Source organism: Cinclus cinclus, chromosome 13, assembly GCF_963662255.1.
Source record: "Cinclus cinclus chromosome 13, bCinCin1.1, whole genome shotgun sequence".
Lineage (NCBI taxonomy): Eukaryota > Metazoa > Chordata > Aves > Passeriformes > Cinclidae > Cinclus > Cinclus cinclus.
The window spans coordinates 1,509,030-1,535,150 of NC_085058.1; the positions used below are offsets into that span (position 1 = coordinate 1,509,030).

The 26,121-nt window shown below is 39.7% G+C and overlaps 1 protein-coding gene across 2 annotated transcripts in view; it reads left to right on the forward strand.

The window, feature by feature from the left end:
- Positions 1-26,121, forward strand: part of UBE2Q2 (ubiquitin conjugating enzyme E2 Q2) — a 44,596-nt gene that overhangs the window by 6,888 nt on the left and 11,587 nt on the right. Inside the window, exons 2-6 of one of the 2 annotated variants that reach the window (XM_062501769.1) lie at positions 8,759-8,863; positions 15,382-15,486; positions 17,061-17,117; positions 18,928-19,068; positions 25,328-25,412. In XM_062501769.1, coding sequence (XP_062357753.1) covers positions 8,759-8,863; positions 15,382-15,486; positions 17,061-17,117; positions 18,928-19,068; positions 25,328-25,412 — 493 coding nt within the window. The remainder of the gene's footprint in view (positions 1-8,758; positions 8,864-15,381; positions 15,487-17,060; positions 17,118-18,927; positions 19,069-25,327; positions 25,413-26,121) is intronic. The other variant, XM_062501770.1, reaches the window with a different exon arrangement.

Here is a 26,121-nt window from a genome sequence, read left to right on the forward strand (position 1 = left end):
CTGGGAGCCTGCTGAGTGGTGGCTGGAAGGCTCTCAGGTGTAAGGAGCAGCAGGGCCTCTCTCAGCCATGGGTGAGAATGAAAAGTCCTTCTACCTGCAGGTGTGTCTGGACTACAGCAAGCTTGCAAAGGAAAAGGGTGGAAAAGAGGAAGATTGTTCTCAGAGAGGGGAAAGGGCGAAAGATCAAAGGGGATGCTGAGTGATTTGAACGCTTGAAAGATGTAGATTTCTGAAGTTAGAGGAAGAAGAAGCCTGGATCTTTTGGGTGTCAGCAGAGGCGATATCATACTTTGCATACTGTGGAGTAACTGTGTAAGTGATAAAGGTGAGAGCAGGTCTGCAAGGAAGCTTTCTGGAGTTAAGTTGGTGAGAGAGAGATGTCATAACTTTAGTTATAACCAGTTCTGTTCTAGCCATACTAGAACCCATTTCATGTTGCTCTGGCTTTGTGACACTCATGTTGATGATAACTGGCTTGTATAGTTGCAGAGGTGGGTAATTAATAACTCTTGATGATTAGAATGAGTTGATAATTTGTTTCAAGTAACCAGACTTCCTGCAGGAATTTGGACACATCAGATCCTGTACTGGTAGTAAAGGGAGCGTTGCAGAATCAGATTTGCAAAATACCTTTCTCTTGAGCTCACGTGTGTAGCTGCTCTCAGTAAAGCCCTGCCAGCTGGAGTGGATGTGCAAGTTGTACATTAAAGATCCCCTCGTGTCTGAGGGCTCCCAAAAAGCTGCTTCTGACACCTAGCCAGCTGAGGGTACAAGTGCACTCTGGGTTTTTGAGTGTGAGGAGCAGGACAGCTGGATCCTGCTGCTCTGAGGTGCTGTAGTCAGAACCTGGACACAGCCTTGGGTCCACAGCCATGTTCCCAGTAAGCAAGTCACTTATTCTCCAGCAGTGTTGTGAGCTTTGCTTGGTGTGGAGGATGCTTAACTTTATTTGTTGCTGTTAACATTGGCAAAGCAATGTTCCTTAGCTCCCTTAGGCTGGCCCTCCACCGTAGTACACGTTTTGAGAGACTACCCAGCTGACTTGCTATGCTGTTAATGCAGTCCTGTAGTGTTGGGCTGTGTTTGAGCAGCAGTCCAGTAACATCTGGTGGATTTTTAGTTTGGGTCTGGACAAAAGTGTTAAGTGTGTTTGTTTTTTTCTGTGAATTTCCTTGAGTGGAGAGATGATGTGCTGCATTGTGATGATGTGGAGAGTAAAGTAAAATGGTGCTTCACAGTAACTGTTTTATCAGAGGAGTGCATTTTTTTCTTTTATGCTCCAAATTAATGTTTTCATTCTGTGTCTCTCTGTTCCACTGGACAAGTAGCCTCCTGCCTTTTGCTTGGTATGGAGAGAGAACAAGGTTGTGGCAATTGATAAGAGACTTTGATAAACCTGTTTTTCCCAGGGTTATGTGCAATTTCACATATGGGAATTGGCAGTTGGGACATTTTGCATAATCAGGTAATTTGAAGAACAACTGGCCATAAAAACTTGGCCAGTAGAAATGTAAGAATTATAATGCCACATTTGCATTCATGTTTGTGACCATTTGAAAGGATGTTCTGTGCCTTTGCTGCTTTGGTTGTAGATGTTTTGGCTTCTTATCAGTTAGTGATGTTTTGAGCAGTGAGGTATGTGTGTGCCTGGACAGAAAGATATGGAAGTAAAACCCTAAAATATCTTGGATTATTCCACAAATTTTGAAGTTATGGCCTCTTGTATGTGCCTGTTTGAAACCAGTAGTTGCTGAAGTTTTCAGGATTTTTTTTTTTCATAAAATGTTATTTTCTGTCTTGGGTGTATACAAATTTTAAGAAGTTAAAGATTCCATAATTTCTAGAGAATTGTGAGCTTGGGTTGAACTAATGAATTAGTGTGAGTGAAGGTGCAGATTACAAACTGCTTGGATTTTGGAATAATTTATACACCAGTGAATTGCCATTGAAATACTGTCCCTGTTGAGACTTCCTTAGTTCTGTGGTGGCTGTCAGTGAAGACTGGCACTTAGAGATGCTGCTGAATAGTCTGTATTTTACAAGAGGTGTTCCATGGAGTAAGCTCTCAGCTGATGTGGAGCCATGCTTTGGTCCCTGTGCATTCATGCAGAAGGCAGCTGGAGAAGGTGCAGTGTCAGAGCAGCACACTGTGCATGTGACACCTGATGTGACAGCAGGGCAGTGGCTTTGCACTCACAAGGGCCTTGGGAAGACAGAAGGGATCTCCAGATCCGTTCTGTATACTCACAACAAACATTTCCTCCTGGCTGCTTTGTGGTAGCCTTCTGTAGTCGGTAGGACTTGTTTGTACAGAGAACTATGTTTTTGGTTGGGACAATTTGTGGTTGCAGAGTGAATTTTACTGGCATCTATAGAGTTGTGATTTGTTATGGTCCTTCTGTTCCCCAAGGCACGTACCTTTGACCCTCCCTTCTCTAGCATGGCTGTATTTAATGACATGACCAATTCTAAAACTAGGTGCCCTGCTACACTTGCCTTCTTCCCTGGAGAGTGTGGGAGAGGCCAGCTGTGACCCTGTTATTGTGTTGATTTAATGTGCTCCTGAAGGCATTTGGCCTCTGCAGCACTGAGTGCATTAGCAGAGCTGACACAGAACAGGATTAGGGGATTCTTTCACCTTCCTCCCTAGAGGTGCAAGGTGATTAAGCTCTTGCAATCCCAGGGATCCTACCAAAGGATGGTGCTTCACCTAGGATTGTCATGTGGAGGCTGTAGCTGTCAATACAGCCATGAAATTTGAGAGTAGAATTGCAGTAATTTAGTGTGCTGTAGAGAGATGTGTATTTTAGACAGCTGAACTCCCTGCCTTGATAACGCAGGACTTGTTACAAGAGCTCTCACTGAACTGAGCCTGGCAGGCTCCAGGGAGGGTGGAAGACAAGGAAAGCTATACAGGCTTGCCTCTGGGCAGGTTAGTAGCATGTTATATACCATTTCAAAATTCAAGAGGAAAAGCATGTTAAAGCAAGTTCCTCTTGTTTGGTAGTGATGTTTAAAATTCACTTTGCTTCCTTGCTACCACAAATACTAAATTTCATTTTAAAACCTCCATTGCAAACACTTATCTTTTAGAACTCTGAATCACTGACATGTTAGATTCTTTAAGAAATGACAAATTTTTCATACCGAAATTGCAAGTGTTAAGTGTATTGTAATGTTCAGTGACTTGATCTATACAACACAGCAAATGGTGGTGTCTGAATGTTTGCAAATAAAAATTTGGGGAGGTTAAGTAACTGGAGGTTTCTGGGAAATAGTTGGATTTGGATTACATTCATTGAAAGTGATTCTTCATATTTTTTTTCTTAATTATTCTAAAGGATTGGTTGAGAGGGCAGATGACAATCTGCTGGCTTTTAAAAATTCTTAAGCCTGTGGATTTCTCTGGCACTTGAGCTGCTAGTGGTAGAAAATGCTTGCTGCTTCTTCAGCTGCCTTTGGAAAATTTGGCCTCTAATAGTGGGAAACAATCTGTCCGTTGTGTAATCACAACTAATGCTGTTTTAAGTAGTTGTAAGTACTAGTGTTTTATGGTTACCAAGCTAAAGTTTGGCTTTAATAATTATCTTCCTAAATCCTGATGTTTTTGTTAATATCAGCTCTGTGGGTTTTTCCTCTAAAGACAGCTTGATACAGGTGGGGGAAAAAAGTGAATGATTGACTAACAATTGCAAATAATGTGTATTGAAGTATAGCTAATTGTTGTTTATTCTTCAGTATTTATTGAGTGTTCATGTGGATGTATATACGACCTGTAATAAAGATCTGATTCTGCTGTTTAATTAAATGGACAAAGTTGGAAAGCCATCTGTGATTTAAAATCAATTATTTGGCATGCGTTTATAGCTGCAAATGTATTCACCTTGAGAAGATTGCATTAGGCCTCTGAGACGTCTCGTTCCATTAGGATTTGCTTCATTACCAAGATTGGCTGAGCAAGAATGTCTCTTTCCAGCCTCCTCAGAGTATCTAACCTGCTTAAAAGACCTGGGAGTTTGGTGTTCTGTGTTTTGTAAATAAAGGAGGGAGAAGAAAAATCTGGGGACTGAGAAAATCATTAGAAGGACTGTTAGGAAAATGAGCTGAGTTCTGGTTGTATCTGGTATAAAAAGAATAGAACTAGGTTCTGTCTATGGTGGGGATTTTGTGAAAACTGACAAACAGAAAAGAAATAAAACTGATTGAAATTTGTTCAGACAGTATGCTAAGGATTTTTTTAAAGAAACCACCCCCACACTTTTTCCATCTAGTATGATCGGGAAATTAAAGAAAATTAAGAACTGTCACCACATCATTGTGATTTTAAACCATAATGTAGTGGCCATGTATTTAAATGTGTTTTCTTACCATTTAGATGTGATAAAATGGCTCAGTTGTGTACAAGGAGAGATGATTACTCTTCTGCCTTGTAGCAAACTGCAGGTACAGGTTGTTCTAATGTTAAGAATGAAGGCAAGATGTATTGTTTTGATTTAGCAACTTCACCATTCTAACAGTATTGTAGTAATTTAGAAGTGTCTCATTTAAAAGTCTCTTACTAATGTCAAAATTGTGTCACTGTAGCTTTAGAAAGCAGGATAAATACTATATAACAGTGTGAGGAAATGGCCTTACTGTTAAGGATGAGAGCTTAGATAGGATATACTTAGATGACAGATCCTGCCCAGGAAAAGCTGTCTTAATGTGTGTGTTCCTGGAATCTTCTGTCACATTTTGCTGCTTCTTTTTTCTTTTTTTTCCCCTTTTGGTTAGCAAAATTGTTAAATGTAAGTAGTGCTCTTACAGAGGATGTAATGGAATGTCTGAGCAGTGAGATCCCATGTGTATTCTTCTAACATGGTGGTTTTCCTAAATTATTGTGATCAGTTTTGAAATTGTCCCCATGACAGGAGTGCACTGTTTTATTCCCTTTGTATTTGGTGTGTTTATTAGTGGGCTAAATTCTTTCACTGTGTTCTGTCAAAGAAGCATTTGCATTGACAAAGCTCCCAGTCTGTCCTGGTGCTAATACAAAGAGTCTCTGGAAGTGATGATGCTGTGAATTGTGATTGTATCTGTGCTGCTGTAAACATGCAGCCTGTGAGGTCAGCGATGGCCCCACAGCCTCCTCTGGGCAGGAGTGCTGCCTTGGCTGGTGGAGAGCAGCAGAAAAGCAGCAGTTACATAAAACCTCTCCAATACTGAGTGTTCTGAGAACTGTGCAGCTGAGAGACATCACAGGCACAAAGTCACTGCATGGCAGCTCTCTGCTGAAAGGCCACACTCATGGGGCTTTTCAGCCACTAACAATTAATAGCAAAATCACTGCTATTTTAGGGCTCCTCTCATGAAATGATGTATTGGAGAAGCCTGTGTTCCCTACATGACACCACAGCTCAAATCTACCTCTTATCTTTATAGCATGCAGATACAGAAGAAAAAGCTGCCTTAATTCTCTCAACAGAATTAGCTTGTGTGAAGTTCAGTTGTTTGACCTTACAAGCCAGAAGCTTAGCTTTAAGTTGCCTACTGTGGTTATTACAAACCCCTGAGCCTTTTTATATCTCAGGTTCAGAGTGAAGTTCATGTGTGAATTCTGTATTTCAAAATACAGTGACTCACATCCATGTGGAAATCAGCTGTTCCAAAGAATATGGATTACTTGGAGATCTAAAGAAACCTAATGCCATTTATGCAATTTTTAAATTAAGTTAATGTATTTATTGGTAAGTGTGAAGAATTAAGAAGTGACACAACAAAATGGAAGTTAGATTGCATTTGTATTTTACTATTAAGCATCTGTTGTGATAAAGTTGGAATGTGCAATTAATCATATTCCAAAAATCTAAAACTTGAAGTATTTTCTGATACAGCGGAGTAAATATGCTTGCAGTGTTAAAAGAAGAGCCTTTCTGAGAAGTGCACTCTTCCCATTCATGTTTCGAAAGCTAGATCAGACTAAAAATTGGAATAGTTAATAGTTTTTAGGGCATAGTCATTCATGTGTGCTATACCCTAATAATCCAAGCAGTGCTGGGTCCTTGTAGGTTGTCTCACCTACAGGAGGGCTTGTTTTCAGGGCTGGAAATGGAGTGAGTGTAAACCACAAAGACAGTCACTCAGAGCAGGAGGCAGCAGCACTGCAGTTCAGGTAGCTGCTGCAGTGTATTTAAGCTCCCAGTGGGATTGCTGGGTCACAGATCTGCACTGTCAGTCCTGTCCCTGGCTGGTGACACATGCTGCAGGTATTTTGGAGGAAATCATTATATAGGCCCCCAGACTGGAATAAATACTGGTTGCAATAAGGAATGTCCTACTATGGGGGTGTTCCTTAAATTCTTCAGGTGGAGAAAGGAGAAGTAAATTTGTCAGAAAAAAGGGAATATAGACAGGAAAGAGTTGAATTCCACTTTCTAAGCAGTCTTCAGATTCCAGATATGATTTAGAAGAGAGGACTAGCAAGTTTTCTGTAAATCTTTGCAATTAATATACTTGTATAGGTCTGGACTAACATATTTTAAAAGTGCTTGATTAAAAATAGCCAAAAATACCTGTTAGCTGAATGGTGCATGTGTGCACAGTCCGAATGTGACTGTATCTGGCAAATATTTTTGTTCTGTTGAGTCTAGGGATTTAAGAAACAGATGGCTTGGTGAATCCTGGAATGGATTTTGCTTGCTCTTTGTATTTCTTGATGGGAATGTTGGTGTAACCTAAAGCCATGGTAGCAAAGTCCACCCTAGAGCCTTTCTCTTAACGTCATGAGCTGGACAGAGAAGTTTGACCCAGATGTGCTTGAGACCCAAACAAATACTCAGGCAGAGATTCTGAGGGATGTTCCCCCTGCACATCCAGCTCTGTGTGTAGTGGGAGAGGCTTGAGAGGAGAAGTGCAGAAAACTTCACAAGTAGGTTGCATGTCAGTAAAAAATGAGTGAGGTGTTATCAGTACAAAATCTGCAGTACCTTTAATGAAGTTTAGCTAAAAATAGCGGTTTAGGAACCCAGTGGCAACAGGGAAACAAGCCTTGTTTCTCCCACAGAAATAGTGGTTAATGTAGTAAGTGAAACTGAGGAGAAAATGCACTCAGGTTCTGTGTTGTGTAAAGGAAGGGAATTAAACCACATCTGTAAGCCTACCTTAGCCATAAATCTTGGCAAGCTGAGCACTGGACTTTCTCAACAGATATTTGAGTTATTAGGCCTTAGTTAGTCAGGAATAGATATTCCAAGGTCTGTGCTTTGTGGGGGAGCAGCACAAGGGAATATCTGCTGACTGTGGCCCCACTGCCTGAATACTTGTTTGACCCAGATGTGCTTGAGACTCAAACTTATGTGTCCATCTCATGAAGTTAAGAGGAATGGTAGTAGGGTAAACACTACTACCATGGCTTTAGGTTACATACAAAGAGCAAGCAAAATATATTATAGTGTGCTTTGGAGTGAAAATGAAAGGTGTGAATAACTTGTCTTTTCCTAAAGATACTGGGATTATAATGTGTTCCTTTAAGGAGTTTTTAGCTGTGATTTAAGAAAAAAAATATACATAAACTTGAGGGGATTGAACTCGTTAAAAAATAAGTTTATGCAAAGGCTTTAGTTTGCAGGTGGGAATTTTAGACCTCTGTATGTAGAACTTCTCTGGAGTATGGTGTCAGTGTGTTTTGCCAAAGCTGATGTCCTTTAGTCATACGGCTTTGTTTATGGGGTTCAGAACCTCAGATAGAAGGGCATTTAGGATATACACTTTATTATAAGCCAGTTCTGATATGCTTGTGTTTTTCTCCAGTTTTCAAACCTTGCTTGTTAACTGTTGAAGAATGAAGCATAATTTGTTATCTCTGGGATGAGAAAGATGGATCTTTTTTTCCCTTTTCAACTGCAGTGAGGGAAATGAATTAAAATTCCCTGGGGATATGAAGATAGTATTTGGGTGATAAAACCGAGGTTCAGCAATTTGTCCTCAGCTACTAAAATTTAATTGAAAGGGTGAGAAGTGGAGAATTCCTTAAATAACTAAAACAAAACAAGTAAAATCCACACACATCCAGGATATGGAGGTACACTTGCTGTTGAGTTGGAAGTTACATGGTATCTTCCATTACCAGTGTTACCAAACCTGTGTGAGGGGAAAACTGGAATTGGAAAAGAGATTTTGGCACTGTGGTGTGCCAGTGGAACTGTCCTGCAAGGGTGGACCTCTATTGCTCTTGTCTGTGGGTCGGTGCTAGAAGAGTTTCAGTAATCCTGTTTGAGGAGGAAATCTAAGCACTCCAGGTTTCATTGCTTTCACAACTTTCCTTTGCAAGAAGCTCTGGTTGTATGAAGAATCAGAGTCAGTTTTATTCTTCAGCATGTACTACTTGTGATTCCATTTTTCACTGATTATCACCCATACTGCATTTTTAAATTTCTCCCTCCTGCTCTGCCTGCCCCCAAGGTTTCAAACATTTCAGCACTGTTTTGTAGACATGTTTCTTATGTATATCCATCATCTGACAAAGACAAAAATAGGTTGAAATACTAGAAGAACCAGTTGGCTTGATTTCTTTCCATTTCTTTTGCATTGCCTGAGAATGTGGTGTGAAAAGCTTCTGTGCTACCTGACAAAGAGTAAGAGAAAGGTGGTAAAAGATAAATGGTGATATTAATACTGTATTCTGAAATTTTGGGTGTAAATGATTTTTAAAAGCTTTGGGATTTTTTGTTTATTTGTTGGGTCTTGTTTGTTTTTTGTTTTTTGTTTTTTTTTTAAACAGGAATCTTACCCCTCTTCATCACCAATATGGTTTGTAGAATCAGATGACCCAAACCTGACTTCAGTCTTAGAGCGTTTAGAAGATATTAAGAAGAGCAATACTCTGGTGAGTGAAGTATTTTGGTTATTTTGCCCATTTACTTGGGCTTGTGTGTTTACTTGGCTTTGTCACATTAACAAGCAGGTCAACTAGTTCAGTTTTAGGGTTATTGGGAGGGTTTTATAAACACAACATTCTCTTCCAAAAAAACTTACGAGCCAAAAGTAATTCAAAATATTTGAGGCAAGAAAGAAAAAATTACTTCAATGCTTACTCTTTAAAAGAAGTTAAGTTTCAGCCCCAGTAATTAGTGTGAAGTTTTAATTAAATAGTGAAGTGGATGAAAATGTTAACTGTGGAATAAGACAGCTGTTGTAGTGTTTTGTTTGCATAGAAATCAATTGCAGAGGTATAGCTTTGTACTCTTGAGAATGTGTATTCTCCAAAACATGACTATAATACTAAGAATTCTTGAGTTTCTTGAATTCTTCCCTTCTTTCAGGGGAAACTTGACCTTATAGCTTCTGGTTCATCAGAATGTTCCTTAGGTGATGATACATTTAAGAAGTATTGCGACTTTGGACAATTGCTGCTTCAAGGAAATCTTTCTATACAGATTCTGATGGTTATTTTGTATTTCAGAAAACTGTCAAGCCTTCTCTCTTACTTAAATAACCTTTTCATGTAGTGATGGGAGCTCAGGGTAAAGGCACATAAATATAAAAATTAGCTTCCTGTTCTGTGTAGGAAACTGTCCTTGAATAGGGCTTGGAAATAAATTTCAGTACAAATGAAGTTAGTGCTACAAGAGCGCATTTCAGCATGCTGACAAACTCAGGTGCTCTTTATTAATAGATGATATGAACATTTTATGTTTATTTTGGTAGGCATGAATGTGATGCATATAAAACAAATCAGTCTGCAGAATATTGCTTATTGCATGGATTATGTGCTTAGCATTTGTCTGATTTGGGAAAAAATTTGGATTTTTTTTTTTTTTTTTTAGGAAAACTTACTACTTGTTCTGTTTTCGGGGATAATGTTGATCTAGGATATCCAGCCTTAAATACGAATGTATAAGTGTCTTTTTCTGAAGATAGTTTAGGATGCATTTGACTTCTAGCAGAAGTAATTAGGAAACTAATAAAAGTGAGAGTCTTTGTGGGCCTTGCCATAATTAAAAACAATTGTAGAGGAACACTAGTGTTTTCATGCATTTTCTTGGATCTGACTGCGCAAGATGTACATTTCTGTATTTTCTACTTCAATATATAATTTATAGTGAACTACATTCAGATTCTTTTAAATCTTAGTCTGTAAGGTTTTTTGCCTAGAAAGACACAGAAAGGGGAAGTAGCAGAAAACCTGACCAAATGAGCTTTTTGCTTGAAGACGCTTTCCAGATTTGTGCAGCTTGAAGCTGGTGTGGCTGATACTCAGCCTAAAGGTTCTGAAAGAGATTTCCTGTGTGTAGCTGCCTGCAAGAGCAAGAGGCTGAAAGCTTTGCTGTAAACATGCATGGGACTTGCTGTGCTGAACTGCACATGCACACAGGCTGCCTGTGTAGCTGGTAAGAAAACAGCTCCTGCTATCAAGATTGTACTTGCCCATGTAAAAACTGCTGGGTTGATGTAATAGACACCTGTGATGGCCCATTGGTTTCTCAGGAATCCACCCTGCACTGGCCTATGCCAAGCTGAAGGCACATGGGAGTGGTTGAGGAGACAAATACTTGCACTGCAAAATCTGACTTCTTTTTTTGCTCTGAATATTTATTTTTTTTTTTCTCCCTGCAACTTTTCCCCATGGAGCCCCCTCCCTTTTAATGGCATGGAGCAGCTCACTCAGACTTTTTGCAGCAGAGTAGAAAGGGATAGGGACTACATCTAAAAATCCAAAGGCTTCTAATTTATCACAGACTCATAAAAATTCACTTTGTTTAATTTAGAATAATCTAGAATGTTTCAAACTAGCTTTCATGTAATTTACTGCAGGTGAAGGATCATTATTGCCATGTTGCTCAAAACTCAAAAGTTACTGGAGCAGTCAAATTTCGAATGGAAAAAGGTTTTGGACTATTCCAGGAGCTCAGCTGTGCTAAAGCAGTGCTTGCACATGTACCCTGGTTCAGCCTTTCATATTGCACTGCCCTTTCTGCCTGCTTTGTGACATGGGACAGTTGTCAGCTGTTGGGAAACTGAAGAACATGCTCTTCAGGCACAAATGTTTGACATGTGGAAGCCTTGTCATTTGACATGGTAAAATGAAAGCTGGTTTATGATGTTGAAATCATACGTGTGCTTCCTGGAATATCTTCTGTGGGTCTGAAACTGTTAGTTACCTTGCACCAGCATGCTGCTTTTGCTATGAAAATTTGTTGAAATGCTGAAAGTGTTGAAGGGTTATTAAGAATGTGATCAGCATGGATATCATCAGGTTTGGACAGCTTAGCTGCTTGGCTGTCTACGTTGGATAAGTTTCAGGCAGCAGATGAAGAGGCAACAGAATTCTTTCAGCCCCTAGTGTCTCCTGAATTTCCTTCTGAAAATCACCATGCTTTAGAATTCCTAAGTATGAAACTGCCATCTGCCTTCTAGTGGCTGTGCTGTGCAAAAGAGAAATCTTACTGCAATTCCCTTTTCTGTTTAATATGATGGAAGTTGCATGATGCAAGTCTGAAGCCTCCAGCCTTATTTCATGAGATGTTAACTGTAAGTCTACAGTATGTGGAGGCTTGCTTTTTAAAGAGAATAGGGAAATGGGCTTAAATTCAGAGAGGCAGCTTTAATTCTCACACTCTAGACCTTAAACTTGCATGAAAAATGTCAAGAGTAAGTACACAATTCCTGGCATAAGTATGTTTACAGCTTGGATAAGCTGCTTCTGTGTTAGTATTTTAGATTAAGTTCCACATGGAAGCATTTCAGGGAAGAATCTTGTCTCTTGTGAGCTCTCATTGTGGCAGCAGCTATTCCTGTACTGGGAGTGAAAATGCAGGAATCAGCTTTGCTGTACTCTGAAACTGCCCGAGGCTGCTGAGTGTGGGGGAGGCCAGGGGAGGTGCTGTCACTGCTGCCTGATAGCCAAGTAATGGCCACACTCCAGGTGACTATTGCTTTCCTGTTTCCATTTGTACCCTTCTTCAGCACTTTATCAGTGGTAGGCTAAGATGTAATGATGCATTTATTTTTATATAGCTATTGTGGGTGTAGGTAGAGACACATAGAAGAATTAATGCTTTCTATGCATAAACTGTACTTCCTAAATTAATTTTTCTTGGTAATCAGGAAACAGGGTGTTTCATAGTAAACCCAACAGGATGTTATTATCATCAAAGGTATCCTAAAATTGTGAATGCTTTCACTGCATTTGGAAGGTCTCTTCATACATAAAAAAGCCATATAGTGTAGGCTGGGTTTCAGAAAAAATTCTTCTAAACTATTATTGGATGTACAGGACATTAAGGTAGGAAACTAAATTCCAAGAGGTGTTTGTGTTCCAAACCAGCATTATGGTGTCCAGAAGAACCACCATCTTCTCAGAACTCCTGAAGCATTGAAAATTACAGAGGATGTGTATTCCACTGATGTAATTTGTTATTTTGATATTAAATATAATCATTATAATAAATTTATAAATATGGTATAGTTGGTCACTTGAGGGTTTCCTTTCTGCAGGTTATTCACATTGCTCCTTTTACCGTCTGGGTTTTGAGTTCTGGTTGCTGTTTATTTTGTATTCCAGGGAAACTACTGGTGTACTGATAGCTCACTTTTCTTTAGTGGCCTCCAAGTGTGTGTTAAGCATTCATTTTACATTAGTCAAGCCTGTGAAGTTACCCTGGAAATGTATTTAAATTATTGATACATGACAGAAATCTGCTTTCTCTTTTGATAGTTTATTCATGTACATACCAACACATACCAAACCATGCCAGGCCCCGCTTAGAGCACAGGGCTGGGTCAGATGTCTTCCAGATGTGCCTTTGCCTTTCAGATCAAATTATCCTGTGATTTTTTTTTTAATTTTTTTTTTTTTATACAGAGGATAAGTGATGGTGTGATCCATGGCAGAAAGGTCAATGGTATTAAATTAATTCCTGTGGAAGAAAAATGTAGCAATGAGGAAGAAGGGTGGAAGAGTTGTACAGACAGGATCAGCTTCTTGCTCTGCCACCACCTTTGCAAATTGTAGCCACTGATTTCAAGCAAAACAGCTGGTTTAGAAAAAGGAGATGCAGTATGAGTTGCATGAAGCTACCTATCCCTGCAATGTAGAATCCTGCCAAGGAAGGGGATCCCTGCTCTCAGCAGGTCTCTGCTTCCCCCTTTATGATGAGCTGGTGTTTGTGTGCTGAAGCACACAGGAGCTGATAAGGTGCCACATAGCATGCTGGGGGACAGAGTGGTGCCAGTGGACATGAGAAGATGCAAAGCTGCTGGAGGCCCTTGGCAGGTACAGCTGCAACTCAGGCCAGGCTGTGCCAGCACCTCCTTGTCTCCAGGGTGCTCCTGCTCTTTGCTTGGGCTGCTGTGCTGGAGAGCGAGGGAAGCTTACAGCGTGTTAGGTCCTGGCTGCAGAAATACCTTCTGAGTTTCAGTTCAGCTGATGGGACCTGTCGTGGGGAGGAGGGGGAGTGGAGGAAGCAGGACAGGAAGCAGTTCTTAACTCTCCAGCCCATATTGTCTCTCTGTCAAGGTACATCCAGTACTGTGTTTATCTGCTTTTCCAAGGCCAGTGCTAACTGTCCAGCACAATGCCAATGGTGGCAGTCTTCCCTCACTGCTTAGATTTATTTTTGTATGATTCACAGAAGATGTAAGCAAATTATTGGCTCTGTTAGAAAAATTACAGCTCCTGGAATTGTATGGTTTATGCTCCAGCTCTCCATGAGGCAACCTTTGTGCAGAGAAAGTTTCTCAACAAAATGTGTAGCAGTGCAGCTTTAAGCATCTTGCACATGCCTGAAAATAATAGCTCTAGGACTTGTGATTCTATCTGGCAACTCACTTTTTGGTTGATTAACCTGATTCCTGTCTGCTGAAAGATCTCCTGATGTTCTGGTTACCTGCGAAGTTTCAAACAAGTATAGAGTCTTAGTGCTGGAAATGTGACTGCTACGGAAGGGATTTTGCCAAAGCCTTTCATGTCTCATGTGTCTACTCCTAAGAGCAGTGGTGCTGGTGCCCCAGTCCTTTTGGTGATACCTGCTTTATTTTTGGGTTAGGTTGACTGTCATGAATGATGCAGGAACAGTGGACGTGGTGTGGTAGTGTTGTAATGCAGGCTGTTATGTCAGTTCGTGGCCTCAGATGGATAAATAACATTCCTATGAAACGTAGTGTGGAATTCTGCTGTAGAAGGGAAAAGCACTGAAGCTTTCAGCATAAGGGCAGCGTTTTCCTATCACTGCTAGTGATTTGGGCTTGGAAATGAGCTCTTAACCCTGGAGAGACTGAATTTTTCACTTCAGTGGGGTATGGTGAGAGCATTTAAACTGGTCAGAGCAAGGCTTCAGGCATTTATTTTGGAGTGTGTGTGCAGAAATGACTGCGGCAGTCAGAAATGACTGAGGACAGTCTTGCACGCTGCCTTGACAAGTGGCAAGACAAATCTCCTTGGTATCTGGAAGAAAAGTCCATAAATGGATGCATAATTTCTGCAAGCTTCATCTAGGGTATTATTTTGCAAATAATGAGGTGTTGACCCTTTTATGAATGGATTTTGCAGTCCTTTTTTTTGTTTGTTTGTTTATGGTTTTTTTGGTTTTTTTTTGTTTTCCTGACATAGCTGCGGAAAGGCAGGAAAGTTAGGAAATGCAGTAGTACAGTCTTTCATGTCTCGGCCTTAACTTGGAATCTGTGGCTGCCTAGAGAAAGTGAACAGCTGTAGAAATCAAGTGAATTAGTGTGGTGATCAAAGAGCAAACTGAATGTTTGTTTCTGCAGCAGTAAATTTTTTTTCTGGCTTGCATTGGTGATTGCGAAGTGTTGCATAGTTTGCAGTTAACAGAAGCAGCAGGTTGGAAACACAAGTCGGAGATAGTAACACTCTGTGCCTCACCCTGACACAAGATACAGCAAGCAGAGTGCCTGGGCTCCAGCTCAGAGCCTGCCTGGCTCCTGGGACTTAGACAGGGTTTGTCTTGCTCCTGCTGCATTACTGTGTGCCCTGTAAAGGAATTCCAGATACAGAAAACCAAACTGCTCCTTGGTTTTTTGAAGATCTGGTTATTCAGGCTGGGAAATGGGAATGGCCCACTTTGTGTCATGGAATGTGACCGTTTGCTTATTCCATAGTGATGTTTGGAATAGATGCTGATGTAAGGGCAAATTGTTTTTCTGCTCATGGCTTTCTCCTTAGATGCAGGAAGATGAACAGGAGTCATTGTTAACTTGCCACATCCTTGAGTTTCTGTTGTGGGGATTTTACTGCAAATTAGAGGAAATTTTATTCCCTCCTGAGCAGATTTAAATGCTGTACTCTGACTTCAAGTTCAGTATCAATGTGTGAAGAAAATTCAAAATACATTTCTCTGTGCTTTGGTTTAAATAAACATATCCATGTTTTCTTGTTTTTTGTAGCTTCTGCAGCAGCTGAAACGATTAATATGTGACCTCTGCAGATTATATAATCTTCCTCAGCATCCAGATGTTGAAATGTTAGATCAGCCACTTCCAGCTGGACAGGTAAATTAAAAAGCTGTGAACACCTTCTTATGCCAATAAAGGAGTTGGTTTTTTAACCCCAAGAAACAAGATAATGAGAATGATTAAACCTTGTGTAAACCAGAGCTGAGATATGAAGCACTTCTGTGTTACGGTGTCTTTAATTTGAATTTTGTTTGCAAAATCCATTTAATAATGATAATAATTACACAATTCCCTTTGAAGTTTCTGTATCACTGGAAGGTGTGTATGTGATAACAGTGCTGTCAAGTTTAATTCCCTCCTAAACACTGTTCAAGCTAATCTCTGTGCACTTGGAGTGCTTCCCAAACTTACTTTTTCTGGAATATTTGGCTCCTTGTTGAAGAGTATGTGTTTCACAGTGTGTGCTTGGATGAACTACTGTTGATGTTGTCCTTCTTCAATGCCTTGCAGTGATGTGGGATATCATGGCCATATGCTACTTTGGGTAGGGAGTGCACTTGAAAAATTAAGAATTGTGAAGGCCTGTGAGGCGTTCTTCTTAACCAAAAAAATGTTTTGTATTGTGCTGAAAACAGAACTGGTAACTGACAGTAACTGGTTTTTTTTTTTGTATTTTTAGTAAGATTATGGGGTCTTCTTTTGCTTGTGCACATTAAGATGGCATGATAGCTAAGATACTTCTGTAGAGTAACAGATGGCTTTCCTGTGGTGACAGTATTACAGTAATGACAAATAACTTGCTTAATTTTTGGTCACGTGCCAAATTGTAATCCTGTAGGTCTTTTCTGTGAGCTACCCACTCAGCAGTGCAGCTGTCAGGCAATGGGCTGTGCTATTAGGGTGCAGCTTTGTGAAGGGTCTCACATGTGCTGTGAAACTCAAAAACTCTTGGAAGGTTTTTTGGGCAGAAATGTCAGACAGCGTCAAGTTAGAAGGGCCTTAGTAACTCTGACTGAAGATTCTCTGGTCCCATATATTGTCTAGATCAGTGTCATTCCTCCTCCTTTGCCAAAGGAAGAGTGAGCAGAGGACAAGCACATCAGAATGCTCCTGAGGATTTCTGCAGCTCAGACTTCCTGACAGAGAAAGTCTCAAAAATGAACTCAATGTCCTGTTTTGGTATTTCCTCCAACAGTCTAATAGCAGTGGCTACATGATGATAGGAGTGGCTGCATGGAAGTTCTAGTGAGAAAAAGAATCTAAGTTCTACAGGTCTAAAGTTGGTTGAGTTTTTTCTTTCTAGAATGTAGATGGATTCTAGTCAGAGCCATGGTCTGATTTCATGGTTAAGGAGTGGTGGGTTATAACCCAGTTGATGTTTGTTGCATTTGTCACTGCCTCAGAATAGGATGTTCCCTATCTGAATCTGAAGTTTCTCCTTACAACTTAGTTGGAATTAATTGACACAGTCTATTTATTTTTTGCTTCTTGTCAAAGTCTCTTCACTGTCATACTCCAGGAAAGCGTCTTTATGCATCTTACCCTCATCTGCAAAGGACTGAAGTTTAACATGTAACTTTTGCATTTACTGCTTCTCTTTGAGAGTTGACTTTCTGATTTTTGAAAGCAAGAAGCAGAATTTATGCATAACTTTCATTGATGTATTGCAGAATGGAACAACAGAAGAAGTTACATCAGAGGAGGAGGAGGAAGAAGATATGGGTGAAGTATGTCTATATATAAGGTTGTTGTCCTAATCCAGTAGAATTTTGGCATTTTGCTCTGCAATGTCTGGCTAATAATTAAACTAAATTGTAAAATGTAACCTCCCTGGAGCTCAACAGAACAGACATTTAAAATTTGGATGTTTACCTGAATGTCAGCTTTCCCTTCAACTGGAAAACTAGTGAAATTTTCTTCTTAAACCTAGATCTCAGCTGTGAGGTACTTGGATACAGAGAATTGGACATCTGTTTGTGCTTTAGTCAAACAATGCATAACATTGTGTGCCAAATCAGTAAGTTTTTGCATTGTTAACTCCTATTTCAAGCAGCATGTGAACTGGCTCTGATACAGTTGGAAGTGCTTCCTAAATTGAAGCAGACTGAGAGTAAATCAGTTTGCTTACTCATTAAATGGGTGAGCTAGTTTTTGAGTGTAATAAATTGAAGGAAATGGAAGGACATCGAAGCAGACACACTGAACTTTTATGTTCATGTCTGGCAACATGGTGCTCGCTTTAATGAGCTTTTTAGTTGTGAGAATTACCCTTCTTGCTTGTTTCTGCTACATGTTAGAATAACTCCAAGATGCTTGCTTTCTGTACCACTATGAACTGCTTTATTATGGTGGAACTGTTCTGAGTACTTCAGATTTAGATTTTTAATGAAGGTGTAGTAAGAAGGAACAACTCTCTCTGAATAAATGATCTTCCTGTAGGAAAGATCTAAATGTTACCCAGTTGTTAAATTAATTTGAAGCAACCTTTCTTACACCATTTTTTTGCCCGATCCAGACTAAGTTTACAGGAGCCAGTGTTTCTGTGAAGGTGGTGTGTCCCTTAGCCTGCTGCCACAAGGCTCTGGTTGTTTGCTAGAGTAGCCTTTTGCATTCTCTTTGGGTTACTTTGTACAAAAAAGAAATGGGCTGCCTCATTTATCAGCTGTCAGGGGGCACTGTGTGTGGCAGTGATATCTGCAACCTGTTATCTAGTCCCAGTTCTAAATGGAGAAGCAGTTTACAATTCCTGGGCTCTATCATTGGAGAAACATGAGCATTTTGAAGAATACTCAGAGTAAAGTCTGTTACAGCTGAAGGAAACTGTTGTCAAATGCACCAGGTGTGTTTGTTGTGACATGGGGCATCCCTGAATTTGAGCTTCCCAGCGATGCAAGATAAGCCTGTCTCAGGATACAGAGTGGAGGGGTTTTAGTGCCTTGGTACAGAACATGGAACTGAAGTGTTGGCTGGTGTGATCGGAATGCTCGACCACAGAGTTTTGTCTTGTATTCTGATTCCAAAATTACTGCATCTAATCTTCAGCTGAAATGTTAACCTTGAATGCAGTACACATAGTTTTCTAATATTTAACTTTCTTGAAGGATTGCTGTAGCCCTGTCAGATCTGTTAATCGCTGCTTGGGAGAAGTGTAGTATAGATAGGATTCTAATTGCAAGAGTCTACTTTTTGGAAACATCTTGGAGCTACCCTAACTTGGGGTACTTTTGGATTCTCTAGTCTGGTTTGCCACCTGCTTCAGTGGGCTAATTCTCTACACTCCTGTCTTCTTGCAGAGGTTGTTTCTATGACCAGAAACATTGTGAATTTGTGTTTTATTTGTATTATGAAGGCTCCCTATACTTCCAGTGGATATGTTGGCTGAGGGTGAAGTTAGAACAAAACAGAAATGGCATCCAACAATCACAAATCCGTAGTGCTATGTAGTATGTGACTGTATCCTATGTGCCCTTGGAGAGGGTTTCATTGAATGAAAAGCACAGTACAGTTACTGGCAATTAACTTTTCTCTCTCCTGTAGGACATTGAAGATCTGGATCACTATGATATGAAGGAAGAGGAACCAGTTGATGGGAAGAAGTCTGAGGATGAAGGCATTGAAAAAGAGAACCTTGCAATCTTAGAAAAAATCAGAAAAAATCAAAGGCAAGATCACTTAAATGTGAGTTAATTATTCCATGCTTCTTCTTTGCAATACTTCTGACTTTAAAACAGATGGTTTTTGGCAAAGAAAGCCCCCTGCTGTGCACTTAGAGATAAATTAACCTGTAGCTTACTGTTTTAACTGCTCATCTCCAGAGGTGTCCATGTGGTTGTCCTGCTGTTTCTTGGTTGGTGCCTTTGTTACCAACATTAGTTCTTCTTGCAGAATCAGCAGAATGCATCTAGGCTGTGAATGGGACTTGAGTTGCTGAGCCCTTACTAAAGTAAAAAAAAAAAAAAAATAGTTAAAATTGCCTGTATTTAAAGTCATGAGTGACTTAAAATACTTGGGAAGAAATCTGTACTTAAGTCCATTTTTTGCATAAGTTTATTTTTCAGTAATAGCTGTGCCACCTGGAAATTGCTGACAGGTGGTGGATTGTTGTGCAGTTTTTTTATTGCCATGTGTAAGGCAAGGGGCCTTCAGCAGCTCTGCAGCTTTGCTGTCACTTTTCTGTGTGATCTTGCCGGCAGGCAGCTGTAGAAAGAGTGCTTCTTCTCCAGAGAATTAGAAGCAGTTTGTCCCAAGTGCCAGGTTTCAGAGTGGCTTCTCCTTCTCAAAGATGCATGTAGGAGGGTGTGATGATGTCATACAACCTTAATTTCATTTACCCTGACTCCCAAAGAAATCAAAGCTTTTGTATCATAGAGGCTTAAAATGTGTAATAAAATGAATACTTCATTATGTGCTTCATCCAAAGGGTTTTAAAATTTTAGCACCCAAACCTGATTGGTGTTGCAGGGTTTAAAAGCAGGTAAGTGTAAGGTCCCAAACTGCTTTGGCTGTATAGCCCCATCAGGTTTTGAGACTTGGCTGACCATAAGCACAACTGTCACTTACTGGTTTTGTTTAAACTTGAATATTCACAGTTTGAGAAGATGCCTGGTGAGGTTTTGTGTGTTTCTGTGTTTATAATTCCTAATACTAAGGAGTCTTTAATTGTTAAAATATATCCTCTTGCAGCCTGAAAGGCATAGCCTGCTTTACAAGCATCTAAAATGTGGTAGACCAAACCAAAAGGTTTTTGTAGTGTCAGCATTATTCCTTGGTGCAGAAAGCCTCTTAAAACTGCAAGTTTTCTTTTGCTATCTGTTCTTATCCCATTTGGTGAACACTACCTTTCCTTTTGCTTTTCCCCTCCACATTTAGTGGAGCTGAAATGAACAGTGCTGGTTTGCTGTTTGACAACAGCAGATTCAGCTTACATAATAGCTGTTTCTCATGCCAAGACACTCTGGTTGATGCTGATGCATAAACAAGGTCAGCTGAGTACAAGGAACAGGGTATTCAACTACTGCTAAGGAACTGTGATATTTTTGTGGGTCACCAGAAATAGCTGTGCTGCTGAAATAATTTCTCCAAGGACTTCTCAGGGTTTACTCCTAGGTGCTGAAGAACCAAAAGCTGTAGCTGTTCTACTGACCTAGGAAAGAGCTAACCCAGTAGCACTTTATTGGTCCTCCATGCTGCCAAAACAGGGGCTTCTAAGAGAATGTGTTAAACCATGCTCTAAGAGAACAGAAGTTTGGGTGTCCTAACACAAAGCAAAGTTTAAAAGTCTACAGCCCTCACCACTGGGTTTCTTAGAGGATAGTATGAGTTTCACAAACCTAACTGCAGTGGCTAAACCCAATCTGTTTTTTCACAGGAGCCACACAGTCTTTTGGGATATTCTGTTTCCTCAGCACAGGCCAGTAAAACAAACCCATGCCATTTACATGATGCTTGTTGGAAAAGGGACTGTGCAGCATAATATAGGGCATTGACTGGTGCCCAGGGCAGCCAGAAGACACTTCAGTTCCTTTCCATGTTCTTTGGCCCAAGTCCAAGGGCTGTCCTCTCTCTCCCCTTGACTGCAGTTACAGATTGGGCTCAAGGCTTGTTCATGGCAAAGCAGTGCATGCACCCCCTTCTCATCTATTCCTGATAGCTTAAAGACATTTTTCTGCTTCTCAGGATGTTGTCATAGGAGTGTTTAGGGTTTATGTGTGTTGTACAAGTTTAAGAATGTGTTTTTGCTAATTTTGTAAATGAGTTCTTTCCTTGGCAGTTTCCTTAATCCCATTCTTCTTGCTGGCATCAGGAAATAAATTTGGCTCATGATACAGTACATAACTTGGAGCAAGAATTAATCCTTCTCTTAACATTGTAATAACTCTAAAGAACCGCTTGCTTACCTGGAGTTAAAAAAGGTCTTTGAACTGGAATCATTAACTTCAAATATTTAACAACTTGCTTCTGCTTGCTTTTCAGAGATCTTTCCCCACAGTCATTTTAGAGGTTAATGCCTTTCTTATTTGGATAATGCTATTAACTTTTTCTATTTCATACTGAGGAGGTTAGAAGCCTTCCCTTTAGAAGTCTCCAATGTCTCTACTTTCATCTTCAGATTTTATGAAATCTAAGGTGTCATTTCTGTTTTTAGTCTAATCCTTGAAGGAAGTATGAACCTACTTTAACTTCTAGGATTGAATGTGCTCCTGCACAAATATGGAGACAGTTCAGTGACAATGGAAATTGTGTTCTTTAGGTCTTTTTGGGTCATTTTTATATTTCACTTTATTATCTTGGAGAAGTTTTCATGTTTTGTTTCAGCAGGTAACTTTTGGTCTTGTAGCTAAATCTCCTGAAATGTATTGAGTGAGGAGGTTTCCAGTAGTGTTCTGATGTGTTCAGTATTTTTCTAATCAGACAGAAAACAAAAGAAAATCAGATCTTTGGATATAAAACTGCAGTGAACTGCACTTCCTATCCTCTATAACTTGGGCGGGAGAGCAGGCTCTGGGTAGGTTTTGAGGGTTGGAAGGGGGAAAAAAAGCCTTGATGTCTCTGTGGCCTTAGCACAGCAGGGCCATGGCAAGTGCTGTTCTAACTGCAGCACAAGTTTGATGTTTCCAACAGTGGCTCATCCCTGGGGGGAAGAGTTTGAGAACAGGACAGTAGTGGTGCAGCTCATGAATATTTTTCATGTCCAGCAGTTTTGGCTGTGAGAATTCCTGCATCAGGTATTTCTGTTATTTGCAGCTCTCAGCAACTGGCATGTTGTCAACAGATGCCTCTTGTAGAAGGGATTTCTCCAGCTTACCTGCACATTGTTCTGTACAGCCACAAAATATGCTGGTACAAGACAGGATGATTCAGTGAGACTTTTTGTGCCTATTTGATTACTTATTAGGGAAAAAAAGTCACTTGGGTCTGGTCTGGCAGCTCGTTTGGCTACTTCAGATGAAAGGCTTTGCCTTCCTGCTCTTGGCATCAGCCCCACATGACAGATAGCTGTCAGATCCCATTTGAAGCAGTTGCAGCTATAAATCTTACTGTCACCATTTGAGAAATGGGAACTTTATCTCCCTTGGAGTGTCAAATCCCACTTTTCCAGAAGGATGCTGTTGCTTATATCTTAGTTCAGTCTTTGAAATGATGACTTGCATGTAGCGAGTTATGGAAAAAGTTTTTAATTTTAGTCTCACTGTAGTCAAAACTGACCTCAGTGCTCTGTGTCATGCAGTGGTGGGATGCAAGTCGTGCTCTTCTCTAAACTGCAGTTTGCAGGACCTCCAAAGCCCTCAAGTGATACCAGGATGAAGACGTGCTCCAGGGCAGTGGTGTTTGGCATTAGGCTTACCAGCAGGTTTAGCTGTTACCTTCTTCTTCAAGTTCCTCCAAGGGTAGTTCAGAACACATCAAATAAGCTCCTGTGCTAAACTGCTTAAGTTAAGCTTGCTATCCTATTTCTCCTGGTTGTAGGTTACTGGTTTACAGTCCATCAATTCTTTAGAGTAGCAAGGGTAACTATATTTAATTCTCCTATATAAGGAGTGGGCAGCTCAACCAGAAACTCTTAGGGGAAAAAAGGATGAAAAAGTGTTACAGACAAAGTGTGCTGAGTCTTGCTTACGCACTACAGCTGACCTCTTTCATACCACCTCATTTGTCAGCAGCTTTAATAGCAGTCAGGGGGACGTGGGTGTGTTAAGCTTTGGGTTTTAAATGTCTCCAGTACAGGAGATAGTTTAAATTTTCATTTGCCACAATGAACTTCTAACATCGTGTATAGAAATTCAGTAGTTTAGTTGGATGGAAATAGAGATGCAGTGAGGGAGGTAGTTTTCCACAGGATGTCTTTGACCATCTAACTTGCTCTTAAATTACCTATATTTATAGGTTGGCAATCTGTGAAAAGTGTAAGAAAATTCCTTCTTTCAGTTAGAAATGCAGTGGAAGAGGTGAGGATCTGCACAGCTCTGCTCAGAAGAAAACTGAAGTCTTGACACTTGTCTATGAAATCGTTTCTCCAGACTCAACATACTGTTGAGTCTCAATGCTCACAAAGCACAGCAACTATACCAAGAATGGTGGTGAACACTGCTGTGTTAACTGGTTAAGTGTAATGCTTCCTTTTGCAGCTAATCTGTAAATAGTGGGCATTAATAGTAGTGATATGCAGATATTGCGTATAAACAACCTTGTTTCATGAGATTTCATGTACTTAGTGTTTGAGAAATCCCTTTGTCTGATACTGCTCTATAGAGAGGGGCGTAGTAAACAGAGAAATATTTTTTTTTTGTTGTAGCTTTTGTTTAATCAGATAAAAAGTTGCCTGTTATTTGCATGTTTAATTGCAAGGTTCATCCTTCATACTGGTCTGTTAAGAAAAACCAGTGGAATTTCAGGAATCTGCATAATTAAATCCAAAGGTGTATAAAAATGAATGGCCTTAAAAGAAAAGTGTAGAGGTTCTAGTGTGGAGCTAAGTGTATTATTTGATACTACTGGATAGAGAAGACAGAGGACTATGTGGAGGCTCTACCATCAAGTAACAGCAATTTTTATTAAGAAGTAATTTTGTCCTACAATTAAGACCTCCTAGAATATAAAACATCACTGTGGACTTCAGGCTAAAAGGGAGAATATTTCAGGTATTAGGCAATGGTCACAGCTGCTTCATATTCTTCCAGAAGTGTTTTTCTGACACTTGTGTCCAAAAAGGATGTGTTTCTAGGTATTCATAGTGTCTGGAAGGAAACTGAAGAAATAGGTATCTTTGAATTTTTAGATGGAGTAAAAAAGCAGCCTCATCAGCTTACTCATTCAGTACTTTATAGACAGGCTGAACTATTCTAGGTAGGTCTTTTCTATTTGGTAGTGGGACATTTTTTTTTTTTTTTGTCATGGTTTCTCTTCCCCAGCCATGCTTATGAGTTCCATATGTTACCCTGCATTTCAGTGGCATTGACTGAAGAACAGGAGCAGAAGGGAACTGCAAAGGTCCAATGGCATAATCTACCCTTGACAAACAGACTGCTGGTGAAAGCCCAAGTCAGGGGGCCAGGGTTTGGGGTGGGAACTGCCTTAGCTCATTTGGAGTCCTTGTTCCTATTCTGTATTTCAAATCTTACAATGCTAACTTTTATCTCTCTTTTTCAAAACTCTTGAACCTGAAGTGGTATTGTGGGTGGGATACATAAGCAGAGTAATCACATAACATGCAAGAAAATTGTGTTTTAAGTTTACTCTCACTTTAAGGTGCTGAGCAGTACAGAACTGAGCTCTAAAAGAACAGATTTTGCCCTCGTTGCATAAATCCCAAGAACTATTAAAAGTCCCAATAAATATTTTATATTTTAAGGTTTACTTACCTTTGTCTTCCTTTGTATAGATGTTGTGGTTTTTTTTCACTCAATTGCAATAAATACTACTTTTGTTCCACATTTTCTAAATTCATTGGTTGGTCTTATTCTTCTGAAAGCTGCTGTTCTAGAGTGGATACTTCCCAACTCCTGTACTTTTTTCAATGACCAAATAAAAATATACCTCTGAGAAAGCAATAAAACCTTAGATGTAGAAGATCATTCTTAGGACTAGGCTTACTCTTCTTCCCAGTGTGTAAAAACAGACTGTAAAGTGAAATATTTCACTGTGAGATGTACTGTGCATCCATCTTGGAAATTAAAATGTCAAAGATTTAGGTTCTTTACAGAAGAATACCTGTTGTACCTTGATTAAAAGTTTGTATCACCTACAGCATTTAGTACTATATATTAATGTGCTTCTTTAGAGGGAGGACCTTGCTTCTTTTGAGTAAACTTTGCTTACTAGAATAATTTTTCAGAAATTAATATATTGTTAATACCTTCTAGTTAGTGTAACTTTGTAATGTAAAGAGGTTTGTAAATATTACTTTTCACTTATTTGGAGTATTTTTTGTTTGTTTCAGGGTGCAGTCTCTGGGTCAGTTCAGGCTTCAGATCGACTTATGAAAGAACTCAGGGATATATATAGATCACAGAGTTATAAAACAGGTAAAATGCCACAGATTTCCCTTTTTAAAATATTCTTTAAATGAATTCTCTTGGGAAATACTTCATGTTAACTTGTGTTTTGTTGCCTCATGTTTGTTATATACTTATGTGTGCACATATGTAAAAATGCATAGATTCATTATGTATACTCTTATTGCATAATGTAGTTTATTTGTGGAGAAAAGTCAGAACATAACGGAATGATGATGTGAATTACAATGGAAAACAAGGTTGTATATTAAATTAGTTTGGATAATGACCTGTGATTATCTTTAGGTAGTGGATGGCTGTTTAATTTGTTCCTTATAGGAGCTGTAGCTAAACTAGCTCAGCAAAGGATTCAGCATATTGAATTGTCTGGGTCTTACCATATGAGAAATAGAAATTACTTAGATTTTGGGCAAGTTGTGTTCCTCTAGGTCTGCCAAATAGACAGCTCCATCACTGTAGCCAGGTGTGGGAACAGGATGAATGCCTCATTAGAGAGTCAGTATCCACTTTAAATACTCTTTCCCTTTTCTGAACTTCTGCCCATATTTATTTCTAGTGGGCTTAAATCTCACTTGGTAATGCCATTTTAATCGTGTGTAAAAGAACAGAGGTGGAGAGACAATAGGTGTCTATTTTGATTTGTTATATTTAACTTTTAGGTCAATTGTTTCATGCATGGAAGTGCTGGGGAGAGTGGGAAAATGTCTGGGGTGTAAAT